Source organism: Fusarium keratoplasticum, chromosome 9 (genome assembly GCF_025433545.1).
Source record: "Fusarium keratoplasticum isolate Fu6.1 chromosome 9, whole genome shotgun sequence".
Taxonomy (NCBI): domain Eukaryota; kingdom Fungi; phylum Ascomycota; class Sordariomycetes; order Hypocreales; family Nectriaceae; genus Fusarium; species Fusarium keratoplasticum.
In genome coordinates this window covers 1,406,085-1,422,258 of record NC_070537.1, presented here as the reverse complement: position 1 = coordinate 1,422,258, position 16,174 = coordinate 1,406,085, and the positions used below count along the sequence as shown (strand labels likewise).

At 54.0% G+C, this 16,174-nt stretch overlaps 5 protein-coding genes across 5 annotated transcripts; 3 read left to right on the top strand and 2 right to left on the bottom strand.

The window, feature by feature from the left end:
* Positions 1–425: 425 nt before the first annotated feature.
* On the bottom strand, positions 426–2,978 carry NCS57_01132900 (DNMT1-RFD domain-containing protein; the record flags this gene model as incomplete). The annotated part of the gene is made up of 5 exons (XM_053061049.1): positions 426–537; positions 599–2,118; positions 2,172–2,330; positions 2,380–2,660; positions 2,714–2,978. 5 exons carry the CDS (start codon positions 2,976–2,978, stop codon positions 426–428), a joined length of 2,337 nt encoding a protein of 778 aa, XP_052909435.1.
* Positions 2,979–3,691: 713 nt separating this feature from the next.
* On the top strand, positions 3,692–5,325 carry NCS57_01132800 (TruB-N domain-containing protein; the record flags this gene model as incomplete). The annotated part of the gene is made up of 2 exons (XM_053061048.1): positions 3,692–3,725; positions 3,806–5,325. The coding sequence occupies 2 exons, from the start codon at positions 3,692–3,694 to the stop codon at positions 5,323–5,325; spliced, it is 1,554 nt and encodes a 517-aa protein (XP_052909434.1).
* Positions 5,326–5,896: 571 nt separating this feature from the next.
* On the bottom strand, positions 5,897–10,411 carry NCS57_01132700 (uncharacterized protein; the record flags this gene model as incomplete). Its single annotated transcript, XM_053061047.1, has 3 exons — positions 5,897–8,204; positions 8,264–9,912; positions 10,013–10,411. 3 exons carry the CDS (start codon positions 10,409–10,411, stop codon positions 5,897–5,899), a joined length of 4,356 nt encoding a protein of 1,451 aa, XP_052909433.1.
* A 1,930-nt stretch (positions 10,412–12,341) lies between these two features.
* Positions 12,342–13,016, top strand: NCS57_01132600 (uncharacterized protein; the record flags this gene model as incomplete). The annotated part of the gene is made up of 2 exons (XM_053061046.1): positions 12,342–12,797; positions 12,846–13,016. The coding sequence occupies 2 exons, from the start codon at positions 12,342–12,344 to the stop codon at positions 13,014–13,016; spliced, it is 627 nt and encodes a 208-aa protein (XP_052909432.1).
* A 1,186-nt stretch (positions 13,017–14,202) lies between these two features.
* NCS57_01132500 (Sec2p domain-containing protein) lies at positions 14,203–15,126 on the top strand (the record flags this gene model as incomplete). The annotated part of the gene is made up of 1 exon (XM_053061045.1): positions 14,203–15,126. One exon carries the CDS (start codon positions 14,203–14,205, stop codon positions 15,124–15,126), a length of 924 nt encoding a protein of 307 aa, XP_052909431.1.
* Positions 15,127–16,174: the final 1,048 nt, after the last annotated feature.

The window sequence follows — 16,174 nt, the reverse complement described above, 5'->3', positions numbered from 1 at the left end:
AAATACGCAAGACTAAGCGGTTGTAGCACACGTAGTTACTTACACTGTCTCAGATTGGTTGTGCAATTTGGCCAGTGTCAATTCAGGAGTCACAAGTAAAACACCGTCAGTGCGAGTTGACATGTCCCAATCTTGACTGGCACTCCTACGTAACTCGTAGCAATAATACTTACATGTCATTAGTCCTTACACATCGCGACATCCAAGAGAAGGATTCAAGGGCCCTCATGAGACGACTCGGTCTATGTGCCGCCAACGCCATGTATCCATAGGTTGCCAAAAACAATCATCCACCCCGTAGACGCCAAAACAAAATCCAGGGTATCATTTTCATCCTCCCCGCCGCATGAAGAAGCCAAACACAAAGCAAAGATGTCGTGAAAGCCAGGGTAGATTTGCCAGAGGGAGATGACCCCGAGGGTCCATCAGACAAGGAGGTTGCGTTTGATGCGCTGCGGGAGAGCGACTCCGTCGACAGCGAGTTGCTGAGAAGCCTCAGACTTCTCACCCAACTTCTTCAATTTCTCCATAAGATGACTATTATTGCAATGTTAGCCTTGCGATCTTGTCTGAGACGGGATGGGGACGTCTCCGGAACCGGCTGACAAGGGACTTGAAGTTGCCAGTTGTCGGGACGGTAGGCTCCGGTGGGTTACTGGGAGATGATGATGGCGGCTGAGGTTGGTAATGGGTAATAATAGCTGAAGTGGTGGTGGTAGTGAATGTAGAGGAGGTGGTAGCTGTGGTAGTGGTAGTGGTGGTGGTAGTAGGAGTGGTGTTCGTAGCTGGTGACGGGGGAGGGAACTCAACCAGTATCAGAAAAGGGGGAAAGTAAGCATACTTGATGGGTAGATGACCTCGAGTGCCCTCTGTCATGGCTAGGCTGACACGATCCATTTGGCCCTCGTGCTCTTGGAAGTGTCTTTGTATGCGTTGTTGACATTCTTGCACGTCGCCGCCACGGACGACGTAGCCGCAGTCTTCTTCCTCGCAGACCCATGTCTCGTTGGGACCATGTGGGACGGTTGAAGGAATCTTGTCGGCTCGGATAACGATCTTGATGGGTTCCTGCGAGGCTTCACGAGGCACTTCGTCGTCAGATGAGCTGGCCTGGGCATCGACTTCCATATCCTCATCTCCATCTGAGAAGCAATGAGACCTCTTTGGCCGCGACTCATCGTCCTCTGACTCGCTGTCTATATCAGAGTGAAGCCGCTTCTTGGATCCGGTCGTCAGACGAAGACTGGATTTCTTGCCGGAAGGGCGACCTGGTCTCCTGAGGCTCTTTCCTGCTGAGGAGGACCGCGGAGTGCTAGAAAGATCGTCTTCCAGGCCTGAAGTGACAACTCCTTGTGCTTCAGGAAGAGGTTGCGTAGCCTTGCTAGGACGAGGACGACTGCCTCGAGGTACAAGGCGGTAGGGCAAATCGGAAGGCTTCAAAGCGACGGGCACAAATGGCCTTTCAGCTGCGGCCTGCAGCCAAGAATAGAACTCGTGGCCACTATACTTATCCTTGTCGAGGACCTGGAGGAGTGCTTGGGCATTGTAATGCAGGAGCTCTTCAACCGGAATCTTGTGACACCCGCTCTCCCCGTTCTTGAAGTTGGGAAACTTGTACGAGAAGAACAGCTTGTTGAGAGTGGACAACATTATCATGCCCTTCTTGTTCTTGCCGATCTGGTCGTACACCCACTCGACGCCATTCACAACACTCTGGAACGGTGTTATCTCGTCGTTACTGACTGGTCCTCCCACCTCGCTGCTCGCTGGGGCGACTGAAGGTGTGCGTGTCACCGATTGCACACTGGGAGGCTGTCTAATAGCAGGGGCACTTCTCTGTGGCTGGGATGGAGCTGGCAGGTCGACCACACTGCTGGTCTCCCGCTGGGTGATTGAACGTGACCGGGTGGATCGGTGTCTCGGTGGACTATCTTGGACATCCATAAGCTCAGGCGTGGCATTGCTCCGAGCGACTGAGGGGGCTGAGGAGCCTGACCGAGTCCTTGAAGGCAATAGTGATGGGGCAACCAGTGTTGCGACCGGTTTGGCCTCGACAGAGGGTGATCGTGCAACCGGAGGCGGGTTCTTCAGGCGCTCTTCTGCCTTTTCCACAAGTTCCTAGAGGAGTTAGCCAAAGACACAGACTTGTGATGGGTTCATAGCTGTCTTACTGGGTACTTGGCAACCAACCACTGGTAGAAGGGGTTGCTACCCCATTCGAATACATCGGGTTCTTCCTGCATGCACTGTGAAATCAAGAACGCTGCGTGCTCGTCGCACCGCTCAATGACTTCTTCGAGGGTTGAGCCATCGCCGATCAGCGTAGCATACTAAAAAACGTCAGTGGAGGCGCAAAAGAATCATATGGGAGAGCCGAACCTCGTGAAAGACAGAGTGAAGCTCTTTCAATTGATCCTTCTTCCCCTTCTTTGCCTTTTTTGGTTTCTTGGCCTTGTAGATGTCCATGATCCGGTAGTAAAGCAAAGCGGCCTCGCACATCTTGTTGTAGATGGGGGCGTATGCAGGCGAGGGGTTGATCTCGTACCAAGCACATCTGCCCTCGACCCAGATGACGGGATTGCCCTCTCCAGCCTCTCCGATCGAATATCTGTTGCTTTTTGGAACCTGAATCGGCATCGAGTGTCGAACTCTCATGATCACTAGGCGGCAGGTCAGCTAACGATGCGACGACATGGGACGGGGCAAGACCAACGGTGCGTTTTCTGCTCAGGTTCGTCGATGATCAGAGTGCCGCGGATGATATAAGGACCTCGGGTGCCGACATGAAGCGCATTCTCAAGGGTGTGGCCATCTTTGTTGAGCACCACAGCATCCTGAAGCTCAAAGACCGGCTCTGGGCCGTGTATCTTGTCCACTGGGGCGGTTCTGAGGACTGATGTCTCCTGACGCCAGAGGATGCGGTCCTCGTCGACCGTCTCGACACTGGACGTAGACGCCCGTCGAGGGCGTCCAACCATGATGACAATTGTTCTAAAACTGAAAGAAGACCATCGACTAAGGAACACCTGGTTTGGTGTTGATCGTTGTGCAGTACGAGACGGAAAGTGGGTGATGGATCTCGGACTCGACTCCGGCGGCGTGCGAGAGGAGGAAGAGGGGTTCGGCGAAATAACTGCGGGGTAGAGTTCGAAAAAGGTGAATTTCTAGAGCTCAGTTGACGTAATCAAGGCCGTAAACATGCAAACGCTGCAAGACAATGAAAGAAGTAAAATGCGGGTTTGAAAGCAGAGCTCAATCTGGAGGTATAGAAACAGAAGCGACAGCCCAACAGACGCAAACGCGGTCGCCATGGTTGTCAGTGCAGACACACGGCAGTGGCGGGGCAATGGCCACTAAACACCCTCCAAACTCACAGGGATCGCTCGCTGTTCAGGGTTTATTTCCCCACCAAGACGCGCCCTTTAAGTGCCTGCGCGCCAATTAAAACTTCCTGATACAGCGCCAGGGGATAAGCTTTCAGTGGGGGATGCTGCCGATAAGAGCGACGGCCCGCCATTTTTTTTTCCTCTTGTGGTCCAGCTGCTCAAACCTTCAGCGCAAGGTGGACGGACTTTGGCCAATTCTTTCCCTCCACCGAGACTCTCTCTCCTCTCTCTCTTTCTCTCTCTCTCTTCGTCTTCAACCTCTTTCCTTCAGTGTTCGTATGCGAAGTCTCTCAAAAGCGTTCAAGATGGCTACGGACATTGTCCGGGAAGGCGTTCTCGGTATGTGCCCATAGTGCTCTCTTCTCATGTCATGTCAGACAAGACTTGATGCGCGTTCTGCCCTCCACGACTTTTCTCAGGCATTAACCATGGTCGCTTCCTTACAGCCATCAACAAGCCTTGCGGAATCAGCTCGGCGCAAGTTATCCGCGAGTGCCAAAAGGTCTTCAATCCCTCAAAGTTCTTCAAGCCAATGATCGACGCCGAGATCGCCAAGCGCATGAACGAGTCCGGCCAGCAGTTCGCCCGTCGCAAGCAAATCAAGAAGGCCTCGCAGGTCAAGATGGGCCATGGAGGAACCCTCGATCCTCTTGCCACCGGCGTCCTCATTCTGGGCATTGGATCTGGCACCAAGGTTCTGTCTCAGTTCCTCGAATGCACCAAGACATACGAGACCGTCATCCTCTTCGGCGCAAGCACCGATACCTACGATCGAGTTGGTCGCATCCTTACCAAGCGACCCTACGACCACATCACCCGCGAAAAGGTTGAGAAGGAGCTTGCAAGCATGAAGGGTCCCCTCACCCAGATCCCACCTCTGTACTCTGCGCTCAAGATGAACGGCAAACCCCTGTACGAGTACGCGCGAGAAGGCAAGCCTATCCCTCGGGAGATTGAGGGCAGAGAGGTCGAGATCAAGGACATTGAGCTTCTCGAATGGTACGAACCTGGCAAGCACAGCCACCGATGGCCAACCGAGGAGGCTGAGGCCGCAGAGCGGAATCTGGCCGAGCAGGTCTGGAGGGTCAAGAAGCAGCAGGAGACCAACAAGAAGCTGAGCCCCGAGGAGAAGGAAGAAGACGACCAGGCGATAGCGGCGCATGAGTCTTTCAAGCGCAAGTTTGAGCAGCGCCAGGACGAGCTTATTAAGGACGCCCCGGCAAAGCGAGCGCGACACTCCAAGAACCCCCCAATGATGTCGGGCGCTCTGGGACAGCTACCACAGCCCATCTACAGTGAAAAGGGAACTCATCTGGTTCCTGACGCACCTGACGAGAACACCCCCCCTCCCTGGAGCGACGAGGGCCCTCCCGCTGCCAGGGTGCGGTTGACAGTGACCTCCGGTTTCTACATTCGAAGCTTCTGCCATGATCTGGGTGCCAAGATGGACTCGGCCGCTCTCATGGCTGAACTGTGCCGGTCTCGACAGAGCGACTTTTCTATCGGCGGTACAAACTGTCTCGAGTTCGATGACCTTTCCAAGGGCGAGGAGGTATGGGCTCCTCAAGTCGCCAGCATGCTGGAGCAGTGGAGCAACGAGAACAAGGATAAGGCAACTGGCCCGTCTCCTGCTACCTCGCAGAGACCTCAGAAGAGGAAGCATGAGTATAAGAGCTCCAGCCCCGGCCCTGACTCTCCCAAGCACAAGCACCAGAAGCACCACCACAAGGACAAGGCAGAGAAGCGACGGCACTCCAAGTCCCCCGAAGGATCCCGGTCATCTCCCAAGGCCGAAGCCACCGAGTCCAAGGACGATGCTAAGCAGGCCAAGGAGCCCAAGCCCAGCAAGAAGGAAGCCGAGCCTGCGAAGGAAGAAGCCAAGCCTAACAACGCTACCAGATCTGACGATGAAAAGTCTTGGAATGGTATCGAAGATTGAGCGGTGGCAAGTGTCATTGAAGAGTGATGAAACGGCGGCTTTACGAGGAAGGGCAGAACTGGACTCTGCCCACCGGCGATGAGAACATTTGTGATTATTGATCTATATATAACGTGGTTGAACAATGGCCAGATCAGGGGCTGGCCAACTATATCCAGTCACGGCTAGGGGCACCCATACCTTGGCGAAGGGGGTGCGTGTCAACTTGCATCCAGGGCGAACGATGGATAGACCTAGAGGGTTTGGAAGCGGGCATGTATTGTCTTTTTGGCGTTGTAGGTTTTGAGGCCGAAAAAAAGTCATGATAATTACTTGAAGTTTTCCATCGAATCCGTGCTGAGGTGTCCTTGGTGAACCTGTCTAACACCCGCCATTCCACCCTTTAAAGACATGGGAGTACACATTTCCATTATTATTGATTCAGTTCAAATGTGATCTTTGTGTATATTGATCTTGATATCGCTCATATGCAAACCGTTTGATGAGCAGGCAGTATCTGCCATGATGCTATCCAATTCATATGCTCATCGCCAACTTTTAGTACGCACTTGTATGTATATGTATCACTCAACTACTGCCCACTCCTCTCTCCTACCAACCCTCCCAACTCCTCCCTTGCGCCGTGAATATCCTCTACCCGGATACCGCTCCGGTCACACATGCCACGGAAGATACCACCCTTCTTCCACAAGGCTAGTGGCGTGTCTAGCTCAGCGATGCGGCCGGCATCCATGACGCAGATGCGGTCGTAGCCGATGATGGTGCGCAGGCGATGGGCGATGCACAGAAGTGTCTTGCCGTGGAAACCTGTCGCCATGGTGGCTTGGATCTTGTCATCCGTCTCCATGTCGACCGAGGATGTTGCTTCATCGCACACGATGATCTGCGCGCCACGGACGAGAGCACGGGCGAGAGCCATGAGCTGGCGCTGTCCGAGCGAAAAGTTGAGGCCATCCTCTTCGACTGTCGTGTCGAGGTGGATGCGCGAGGGATCGTGGTTGCGTCGAGCTTCCTCAGGGGATGCAGCGTCCGCGGAGACGAGATCGGCTTGACGGAGAGCGGACCAGAGTTCGAGGTCGGTGTGTTCATGGAAGGGATCGAGGTTGCTACGGACTGTTCCACGGAAGAGAGTTGGATCCTGTGGGATGATGGCGAGACGAGAGCGCAGGTCGTGGAGACCGATTGTAGAGATGTCAAGTCCATCGATGGTGATCTTACCACCTGAGATCTCGACAAGTCGAAAGAGGGTACTCATGATGGAACTCTTACCAGCACCAGTCCTGCCAACGATGCCAATACGCTCGCCGCCCTGGACATGCATGGACAGTCCCGAGAGCACGAGCGGGAGACCGGCGCGGTACCGCATCTCGACATTGTCAAAGATGATCTCACCCTTTTCGGGCCACGACTTGCGGACTTCGACCGTGTGAAGAGGAGCCTCCTCCTCGAGCTCGGTGCCGTAGTAGTAGAGACGCTCCACGGCGTTCATGGCGTTCTCGACCTCGGCAAGCTGACGGACAGAGAACTGCATCATGCCGACGATGGACAGGATGTAACTGAGGACAAGACCGCCGGTGGAAGGGTTGATGGAGAATCGCGATGTGACAACGAGGATGGCAGTGACAAAGACCAGGAGAGTACCGATGAGATCAATGCGGATTGAGAGCCATCGCTGGTTGGCAAAGGTGATGTAGTAGGCACCGTTCATATCGTCGATGGACTGTCTTAGCTCTCGGATGAAGCGATCCTGAAGCCCATAGGCCCTGATGGAAGCAACGCCAGTGAGACCCTCGCCGAACTTGGCAAAGACGTGGGATCTCAGGACAGACTCGTATCGCTTCACCTCACGGGCCGAGGCACGATAGTAGACGGCAGCCAGGACGAACATGGTATAGAGCGGTACAAGGGCGATGACAAAGTAGTAGTAGAAGGCGATGATGAGGATGAAGACGGATGTGATCATGCCCATGGTGAGGAAGAACATTCGGATAGCGTCTGAAAGGTTGTTGTCCATGACATCCACGTCACGCGAGAAGCGGTTGGTGATGCGGCCGAGGGGCGTCGTGTCGAAGAATGACATGGGAGCACGTAGCACCCGCGTCACGGCGATCCTGAGCATCACCTTACTAGACTTTGTGCCCAGGATGGACAGCACGACGGAGAAGGCGAACATGAGGAGGGCTTGCGCGACACCGAGAGCTGCATAGATGGCGATGTATACACCCGTCGAGAGATCGTACTTGTCAGAGGTCCAGTATGACAGCCACAGACTAGTCATGATGTTGGCGCCCTGGGAGAGGATGAGCAGGAAGATGACAAGGGGAGCGTTGAAAAAGGTTCCCGAAGCCTTGACATAGGCACCGTAGACGGACCAAGGCACACTCGAGGTAGCCTTTTCCTCCTGCGTCATGAGAGCGCCGCCCTTCTTCTTCTTGCTCTTCTTCTCGTCCTCGGTAGGCTGCTCCTGATCGGGCTTCTTGGCCTCCTCGCGCTTCTCCTCGATGGCGGTCGTCTCCATGAGGGCCTGGAACCCGCGGTGCTCCTTCATGAGCTTGTCGAACGTGTCGACGGCTTGGATCTTGCCGTTCTCCATCCAGATGATGCGGTCACAGCGGCTGAGCACCCAGAGCTGATGAGTGGCGAGAATACGGCACTTGTCCTTGAGTAGGCCGAGGATGGCGTTGTCAAAGATGTGACGGCCGACGTGGGCGTCGACAGCGCTCAGAGGATCGTCCATGAGTACAATATCGGCGTCAAAGTAGATGGCTCGGGCAATGTTGAGGCGCTGCTTCTGACCTCCGGAGATGGTGATACCACGCTCGCCAATCTCGGTCTGATCGCCATTGGGGAGCATGTCCAGATCGGCCTGGAGGGCACACCTATCGTTGAATGTTAGTATATGGACATAGTAAGGTGGCTTGGCGATTTGAAGACTTACGCTCGAACAACCTCATTATACCAATTCTTATCCATGGGCTTTCCAAACACAATGTTGTTCTGCAGAGTCGTGTTCTGAATCCAGGCATACTGAGGGCAAAAGGCTCTCGAGGCGCCAAAGGTCACATTACCCTCCGTCTTTCGCATATCTCCAGCAAGGGCGGAGAGCAGCGAACTCTTGCCGCTACCGACCGATCCAATGACTGCAATGAGCTCGTTTCGCTTCACCTCAAAGTTAAGGTCGTGCAGCTTGAAGGGTTCTCGCTCCTCCACCAATGTGCTTGCGGTGTCGTCGCCTGAAGAGTCTACTTGAGGAGTCTTGGCGTTGGCGCCCTTCTTGTCTTTCTTGCCCTCCTCTGATTCATTCGAGTGAGTCTTTTCCCAGGTGAATGATGCGCCTTCCAGTCGGATCGCATCGTCGCCAGTCGTGTCGACCGTCATGTCCTCGAGCATCTCCTCTTGAAGCAAAAACTCCTGGATACGTTGCACGGATCCCCAAGCATCGACGACCTGACCAAGAACGAGGGGCAGCAAGTTGAGAGGGATTCGCAGAGAGTTGAACAAGGCCAAACTGCTGAAAACCTCGGCGGGCGAAAGTCCGTGGTGGGTTAGAGAGTATGTGATGAAGGACAGCATGGAGGCGAAGATGGGCAGAGACATGCTCACGGCGTTGAGAGCATTTCGAATTGCGAGAAGAATCTGGATCGCGTAGATCTCCTTGTTTCTGAACTCGCCGAGGCGTTGAAGGAAGGCCTTTTCCCAACCAAAGTACTTGACGAAGCGGACTGACTGCAGGATCTCCTGTGTGAGCGACACACGCTGATCCGTAATCTTGTTGATGGCCCGTCGGCGGTGGAAGAGACTTCGAATCGCCTTGGTAAGGAAGGGCATTCCAATAACGAGCAGACCATAACCAGCCAGGGCGCTGTAGGTGATGTTGACAAGGAGAAGGGCGAGGGTGACGAGACACAGGACGGGCGAAGTCCATGTCATGTGGAACAGAGCAGAGGCCTGGTCGATTCGGTAGGTATCGACACTCTGCAAGGCAGTGATGCGACCATTGCCCCAGCCTGTACCATCAGAGGCGTCTGGCTTCCCCTTCTTGGGCTTCTTGGGCTTCTTCTCGTCCTGCCCCTTCTCCTCGTTCTTTGCCCCTGGAGCGTCACCCTGAAGAGCGCCGCCAGCCTTGGCTCGTCCGGAAATGACCATCGACTTCTCGTAGATGAGCCCGATCAAGACACCTCGGGCCTGGCCGCCGACAGTCATACCCCTGTAGATGTAGTGGTTGGTTCCCAGACTCTGGGTGACTTGCATGAGAGTGATGCCAATAGCCAACCCGATACCTTTGCCAATGTGAGGAGGAGGCCCGCCAGTCTTGTTCGCTTCATACGCATCGGCCGCAAACTGAATGAGATACCGGAGCGTAAAGGGACTGATGACCTGGATAATGCTGGTATAGAGCGCACAGATACCGCCGATCCAAAACTCAATCTTGAACGTCTCATGCATGGCCCAGAACAGAGGGTTCTTGTCACCCCTCTCAACCCTCTTCTGGAACGACTCCTTCATCTTCAGCGTCAGAGGCTCAACGGCCCGGTCTGGATTGACCGTCCAAATGTCGTTTTCCTCAAGGGGACGTCGATATCCGGCCTGTCTCAAGTCAGCTTTTCAGATCGTATCAGACGGGCCGCCCCGAACTCTGTGCTTAGCGGCTGATCACGATGCGACATTGCCAAAGTAAAAAACTTACCGTCATCAAAGGTGCCATCCATTGAAAGGTCAACATGCTGAAAAAACCGGCCTGGTATTCTCTGCTTGCCATACGCTCTGGAGGAACGGGAGGTAATGAGCCCCATCGAAGGGGATTCAGGTTCTTGTGCCATGGCTTTTTCTCGGGGGGCCCAGGTTGTGTTGTTGCGCGTGTAGCTGTTGTTGCTGCAGAAGCAGCGGTTCTAACCTCCCGAAGTTCAGGGCCTCTTGATTCATCCTTGCTGGAATCATCGATTCGCTTTTCTTCATCAAGGTCCTTCTCTTCATTCTTATCGATGCGATCCTCATCAGAGTCACCGCTCGGGTCAAGTTTCGTGGGTTGAAGAGCGGCAGCTTCAGCATCAGGTGCTTTGAGCTCCTTGTCCAGGGGGTCTGCCATATCCACGCAATACGAGACTGACGACGACTATGCGTGAACAGATCGAAGGTGTACTTGTTACTCCCCAAGCACGACACTGCCCGCAGAGCAGCTCTTCTAATCGAGAAGAGTCACTTATATCCCGTCACTTAGACACTTGAAGGAATGGGCCATGAGCGATAGATGTGGGTCGATTCAGGAAGAAGTTATTATCCAAGTCGCAGACTTAGTCGTCATATGGTATTAGCGACAGACAAGGGGCATGAGGATAAGAGAGTGGTCCAACTGGCTCTGTGGATATGCCAAGGAATAAGTGGGAGAGAGAAAGTCGAGGACAGGAAGAAGGATATGGAGGAACAAGAGAAGTCAACGACCAGGGGATTAGAAGAAGTATAGTCGAAATGTCAAGTCGTCAAAAGGGGGGGGCGTGTGTGGGTGTGGGTAGAAACGAGGCGGATGCAACAATCCGCAGGTCTGCGTGCAATGGAAGCGAATTCCGAGATGGATTACAAAGCGGACTGCGACCTGAGAGACGAGAGCGGGCTCAACAAAGTCGGGATACGGCAATTGGCGAAGAGGCCTGATTCCGACGCCATTGGACGCGGAGATAAAGTCCAAAGGGCCGGGGTTGGGAGAGTCGGGATGTGGAGGAGGTCGATGACGGATGGATAAGTTGAAGGTGGGATAGCGACTGGGATAATGAGTTTTGAGGTCTGGAACTCCAGAAACTATTCAGGAGAGAGCGATAGATCAGAGAAATAAACAAAGGAGGAGAAAGAGAGAAGAGACAGAGGAGACGAGCAAAGGTCATCATCAGGGCCTCATGCCAGACAAAACAACCACCAGCACCACCATCTCGGCTTTCGGACTACATCCTTGCCCTTAACTGCTATCCGCGTACAGCACAGCTTGCAAAAGGTCAAGCAAATTTGCGGTTTGCGAAAACGAAAAAACTGGACTTGCTGGTTCCTCATTAGCCAGAACCGGTCGAGGGCTGTGTGGAGCTATCCCGCGAAAGCTACCAGGGCCGGGACATCCTGGTTGCCCGTGCTAGCAGGCCACATGGGAATGAGGGTGTCATGCTTGGTCATGTTAAAGGATGCGGTTGTATCGCAGAAACAGGCAGGACGAAGAGCTGTTGCCTGTTCCTCATGCGGGGGATCTGCTATCGTCATCGAGGCCTTGGCCATTCAGGATATATCGGCTCGTCGGGGAGTGTGAATCGTCTCATCGCTTCCAATCCGCTTGATAGGCAGACCTCGAACAGGGCTGAGAGCGGAGGGCCTGGTTCGAACTTCATGGTACCGGGGCCATGGCTTGCTTCTGGACCCAGACAAGACATCTGCATTACCAACCCAGTCCCGACAGCGCCAAGAAGAGATTGAGTGGTGATTCAACATTGGACGGAGTAGGCAACTCTCTCACCGCGTCAACTGGCAGCAATGCGAGCCAGGTGACTTCAACACGAGGTAACTCTCAGTAAACTCCATGACGAAAAGCTTCCGACACCCAACCACAAGCTCCGGCCCGCACGCGAGGGGAGAGCCTAGGCCAGGATGCAGGCGATCAATGGGAGAAGAAATGGGTTTGGCGCGTCTGCGTCTGATGCCTCGGCTCCGAATCGGCAGGATGAGAAATCCAATCGACGGAGTTAGTCGGCAGGAATTAAGCACCGGTCGCCGGTCTCACGTGATACAGAAGACCTCCACATTCCGGCCCCACATTTTCCCGCCGCACCGATGGTCCGCAAAGAACTTCTCAAGCTGCAAGGCTGAGTTTAAGGCCCGTCATCAAATCCGCAAAATCGATCGGTGCGCGCGCATCAAAAGCTGACGACGACCCCCGCCGCTACCTGGCTCAATAAGCAGAGCAGTCGTCGTCCGACACGGAGTCCGAGCTGCATTCGCATTCGGACTGTAACGCTCAGCTAAGCAGCAACACATTGGTCGCAATGGCCCTCGACGAAGTCCCCCCGATTGCCATGCCAGGCAAAGTCCTAGGCCCGGTCACCAAGTTTGCGCCCGGCCCCGGCACGCACGTCTACGAAGGCAATGTCGTCTCATCTTTGCTCGGCAAGGTCACCGTCACACAACCGGCCAAGGCAGCCGGTCCTGCCAAGCGACTGAACAAGATCACCGCCCCGACCACCGAAGAGCTTGCGACCGTCTCCGTGTCCCGCCACGGCCGTAAGCGCGAGGTCCTTCCCGACGTCGACAACATTGTACTCGCCCGTGTTCTGCGACTCATGCCCAAGCAGGCCATCGTGGTTATCCAGCAGGTCGGCGACACGGTGCTCGAGACTGAGTGGCAGGGCGTTATCCGAGTGCAGGATGTGAGGGCAACGGAGAAGGACAAGGTCAAGATTTATGAATCTTTTAAGCCGGGTGATATTGTCCGAGCCCAAGTGGTGAGTTTCTTGTCGTCTTGAAGTTGAGTTATGGCTAATCAGTGTTAGATCTCCCTCGGTGACCAAGCAAACTACTATCTCTCAACAGCTTCAAACGAACTTGGTGTGATAATGGCTCTGAGCGAGGCGGGCAACGACATGGTTCCCTTGAGTTGGAAAGAGTATCAAGATCCTGAAACGGGTATAACCGAGCCCCGAAAGGTCGCAAAGCCCAGCTGAGCTTGCCGCCTTGTCACAGTGCCAGCCCTGAAGTCAACTGGAATGCAACAAGCGCAACACGAAGGGGCTTGTCTCAGAATAATTTACCCGAGATGCTTCACAGCCTTTTTTGCCCCTTGGACGTCAGGGGAAAATCGGGAAGGGGTCATTGACGCAAGAGAGGGCGGTGAAAAAACTGCCTGATGGCGACCAAGTTCCGTGGATTGACTCGCCCGTCATCCCGTGGCGTAAAGCTTTTGGCAGATCAGCCAAGACCGGGTCAACGTTTACGATCTGGCCGGTGCTCGGGGATTCATGCCCCTGAAACTGTCGGATCTGGGCTATACAGCCCTTGAGGAGTCTGTGATATTGGATGCCCGACATGCCATGTAGAACCATTGGATGTTGGTCTCAACTGCAAGATGCGCCAATGTGCGTCAAAGCCAAATAAGCCAATTAGAGATGGATAGAACAAAGAAGAATAAACGTTTGAATTACCGCATGTGACCCATCAATTACCGGACTTGATCTAGATCCAACGTCCCATTCCTCGCGTGCTCGTAAAGTCTGGCGACTGAGGCGTGATTGGCCGTAGTGGCAGGTGATGATTTTCGTATCGACTTACCGTTGGATTCCGGCTTCTAGTGAGTTATTCTAGGGCGGCGGCGCAATCCGGGTTGTGGCGGTTGAAACGGTGACTTTGAAATATTGTTGATTTTGAATGAATGAGAATCAGTCAGTCAATCAAATTAATTGTCTATCCACTTGAAATGCCCTGCCACGCAAGATTCCATCTCAAAGAAACGCCATTTGTTTCAATAGGCCATCCCCTGCCACGTCGGGGACCCTGATCAGCAACGCGCTAAGCTGTGCTAGGCCGTTAGTGACAGGCACGCGCCACTGAAGCCGCAGCTCAGCCGCCCAGGCTATCGCGTGTCTGGGGGCGTTCAAAGCCACTGAACACGCAGACAGGGGAACCCCCCAAAAATAGGGACAGGCTGTGGACGGGCCACTCGGGCACGGAACCTGTCTTGCCCGACTTATATTACTCCCTCGACATTTCCCGCCTTCACTGACGGGGAGTCTTTGCGATCAGCAATCTGTACCACGACACTACACTACCTATACGTGTTCACGATATAATACCCCGATCTACGACTACTACAACCAATACAACGACTTACACAACCTTCTACATGCGCCAGCCATGTCCTCAACAATGGTCATGACCATGGCGGCACCGCCCATCGCTTCCGACGACTCCCCATGCTGCCCCGGCTGCGGTTATGCCCTCCCCCTCGATCACACCCAGGTCCAGCTCCTCGAGGCCCAGGCCCGTATCGTCGACCTCGAGAACCAGGTTCGCCTGCTCAACGAAAAGGCCTCGGCCGCCGTTGACCGGTGGGCAGACTACGAGGATGAGCTCACGAGACTCCGCGCCCAACTCGCCTCGTCCCCGACACAAAAACAACTTCCCACCACGCCCACGAATACCCGCATGTCTTTCCTCCAGAGCGGCACAAGTCGCCTCTCTGCTCTCCTCTCCCCGCGAAAATCACATCCCGATCTTGGCACCATCGAGACAAATCCCTCTCGCCCACCCAACCAGCGATCCGCTAGCAGCGGGTCGCACCACCAGCTACAACCTCCACCTTCCCCATCGGCTGAGGATCTGCTGGAGGCGCTGAGCCGAGAGCAGAATCTGCGCAAGGAGGCCGAGACCAAGGTCGCCGCCACGAGCCAGGAGGTGGAGGAGTTGAGCGCCGCCCTGTTCGAGCAGGCCAACGAGATGGTCGCCGAGGAGCGACGAGCACGTGCCAAGCTAGAGCAGCGGGTAGACGAGCTGGAGAGACGAGACATGGAGAAACGGAGGAGGCTGGACAAGCTGGAAGGGGCCATGAATAGGATTGAGAGGGTGAGGCTGCTGCTCGCCGAGGCTGAGCAGGATGTTGAGTCGAGTAAGCAGACGGTCAAGGAGATCGAGGATCTTGAGAGGCAGCAGGAGGAGGAGAACAGGAGAATTGCCCAGCGGAGGACAGCTGGCTCGGTACCTGAAAGCATCAAAGTACCTGAGAGCGTCAAAGAGAACGGAGACGCAGATTCTACCCACACACACGAAACACAACGATGATGCCTAGGGGAGACGGGGCACTTTGGCAGCTAGACACGGCTGTGAGGGCAATGCCCACGGAATCTTTTTTAATATCGTGTCCTAATATCAAGGACGGGACTCGGGGGAAGGTTGGTTGGCCAAAGCCAAGCTGGCTGGGTGGCGTAATGAGGAACGGATCATGGTTTTAATGGTGGCTGCGAAATACGGTGTGGTTTAGAATGATTTTCTGGATACGGCGTTGGTCAGGAGCTGGAAAAGAAATCGGACGGGGAACGGCTTGTATGATTATCCACGAGGGAAGGCTGATACTTGCTTTGACGTACTTCAGTACCATATTAATACTTGACATTGTCTTGCTGCCTCTAAAGTAGATTGGTGGTATCGTGATAACTGATAGCAAAACATAGAAGTATTCCAGCCTATTACGTCTTGTGTAGGCTAGCAACTCCTATGCATATCTACCCACCTAGTTATAACCCACCTGATGTGGGTTATAACTCTGATTACACAGTTATAACCCACCTTTTGCGGTTATAACTCTTCTTTGCATAGTTGTAACTCACCTTCTATGGTTATAACTCTTTGCATACCTACTTATAACCCGTATTACCGAGTTATAATTCATCTTCTCCAGTTATAACCACACCATTCGGTCACAACCACTCGTGTAGTTGTAACTCGCTACAATGTAAAATCCCTAGTGTATCATGGCCATTCCAGAACCATGGAACTGGTTTACTTGTCACACAGCCGTATAGACTATCATAAACCTAAACATGAACCCTCATCATGGCATCGTGAATCGTTGTGAATACCTCGTATTGAACAAATGCTATGTACTAACAAGAACCAGAAAGCTTCTGGGAAGAGACCAAACCTTTCGGTGAGCTAGGATGAACCCAAACTCCTCGGCATTTCTGCGCTGTCCTCAACATTGGCCGTCTCGGCTCGGCTGTGCAACCTCATGGGCGTCATCGCACTGGAAACTGCTGTTGTGTCTCCATGCCCATGTCCAACTCTTACACAGAAAAAAGAATCCCCCGCTCGTGACCATGCCGAGCACATT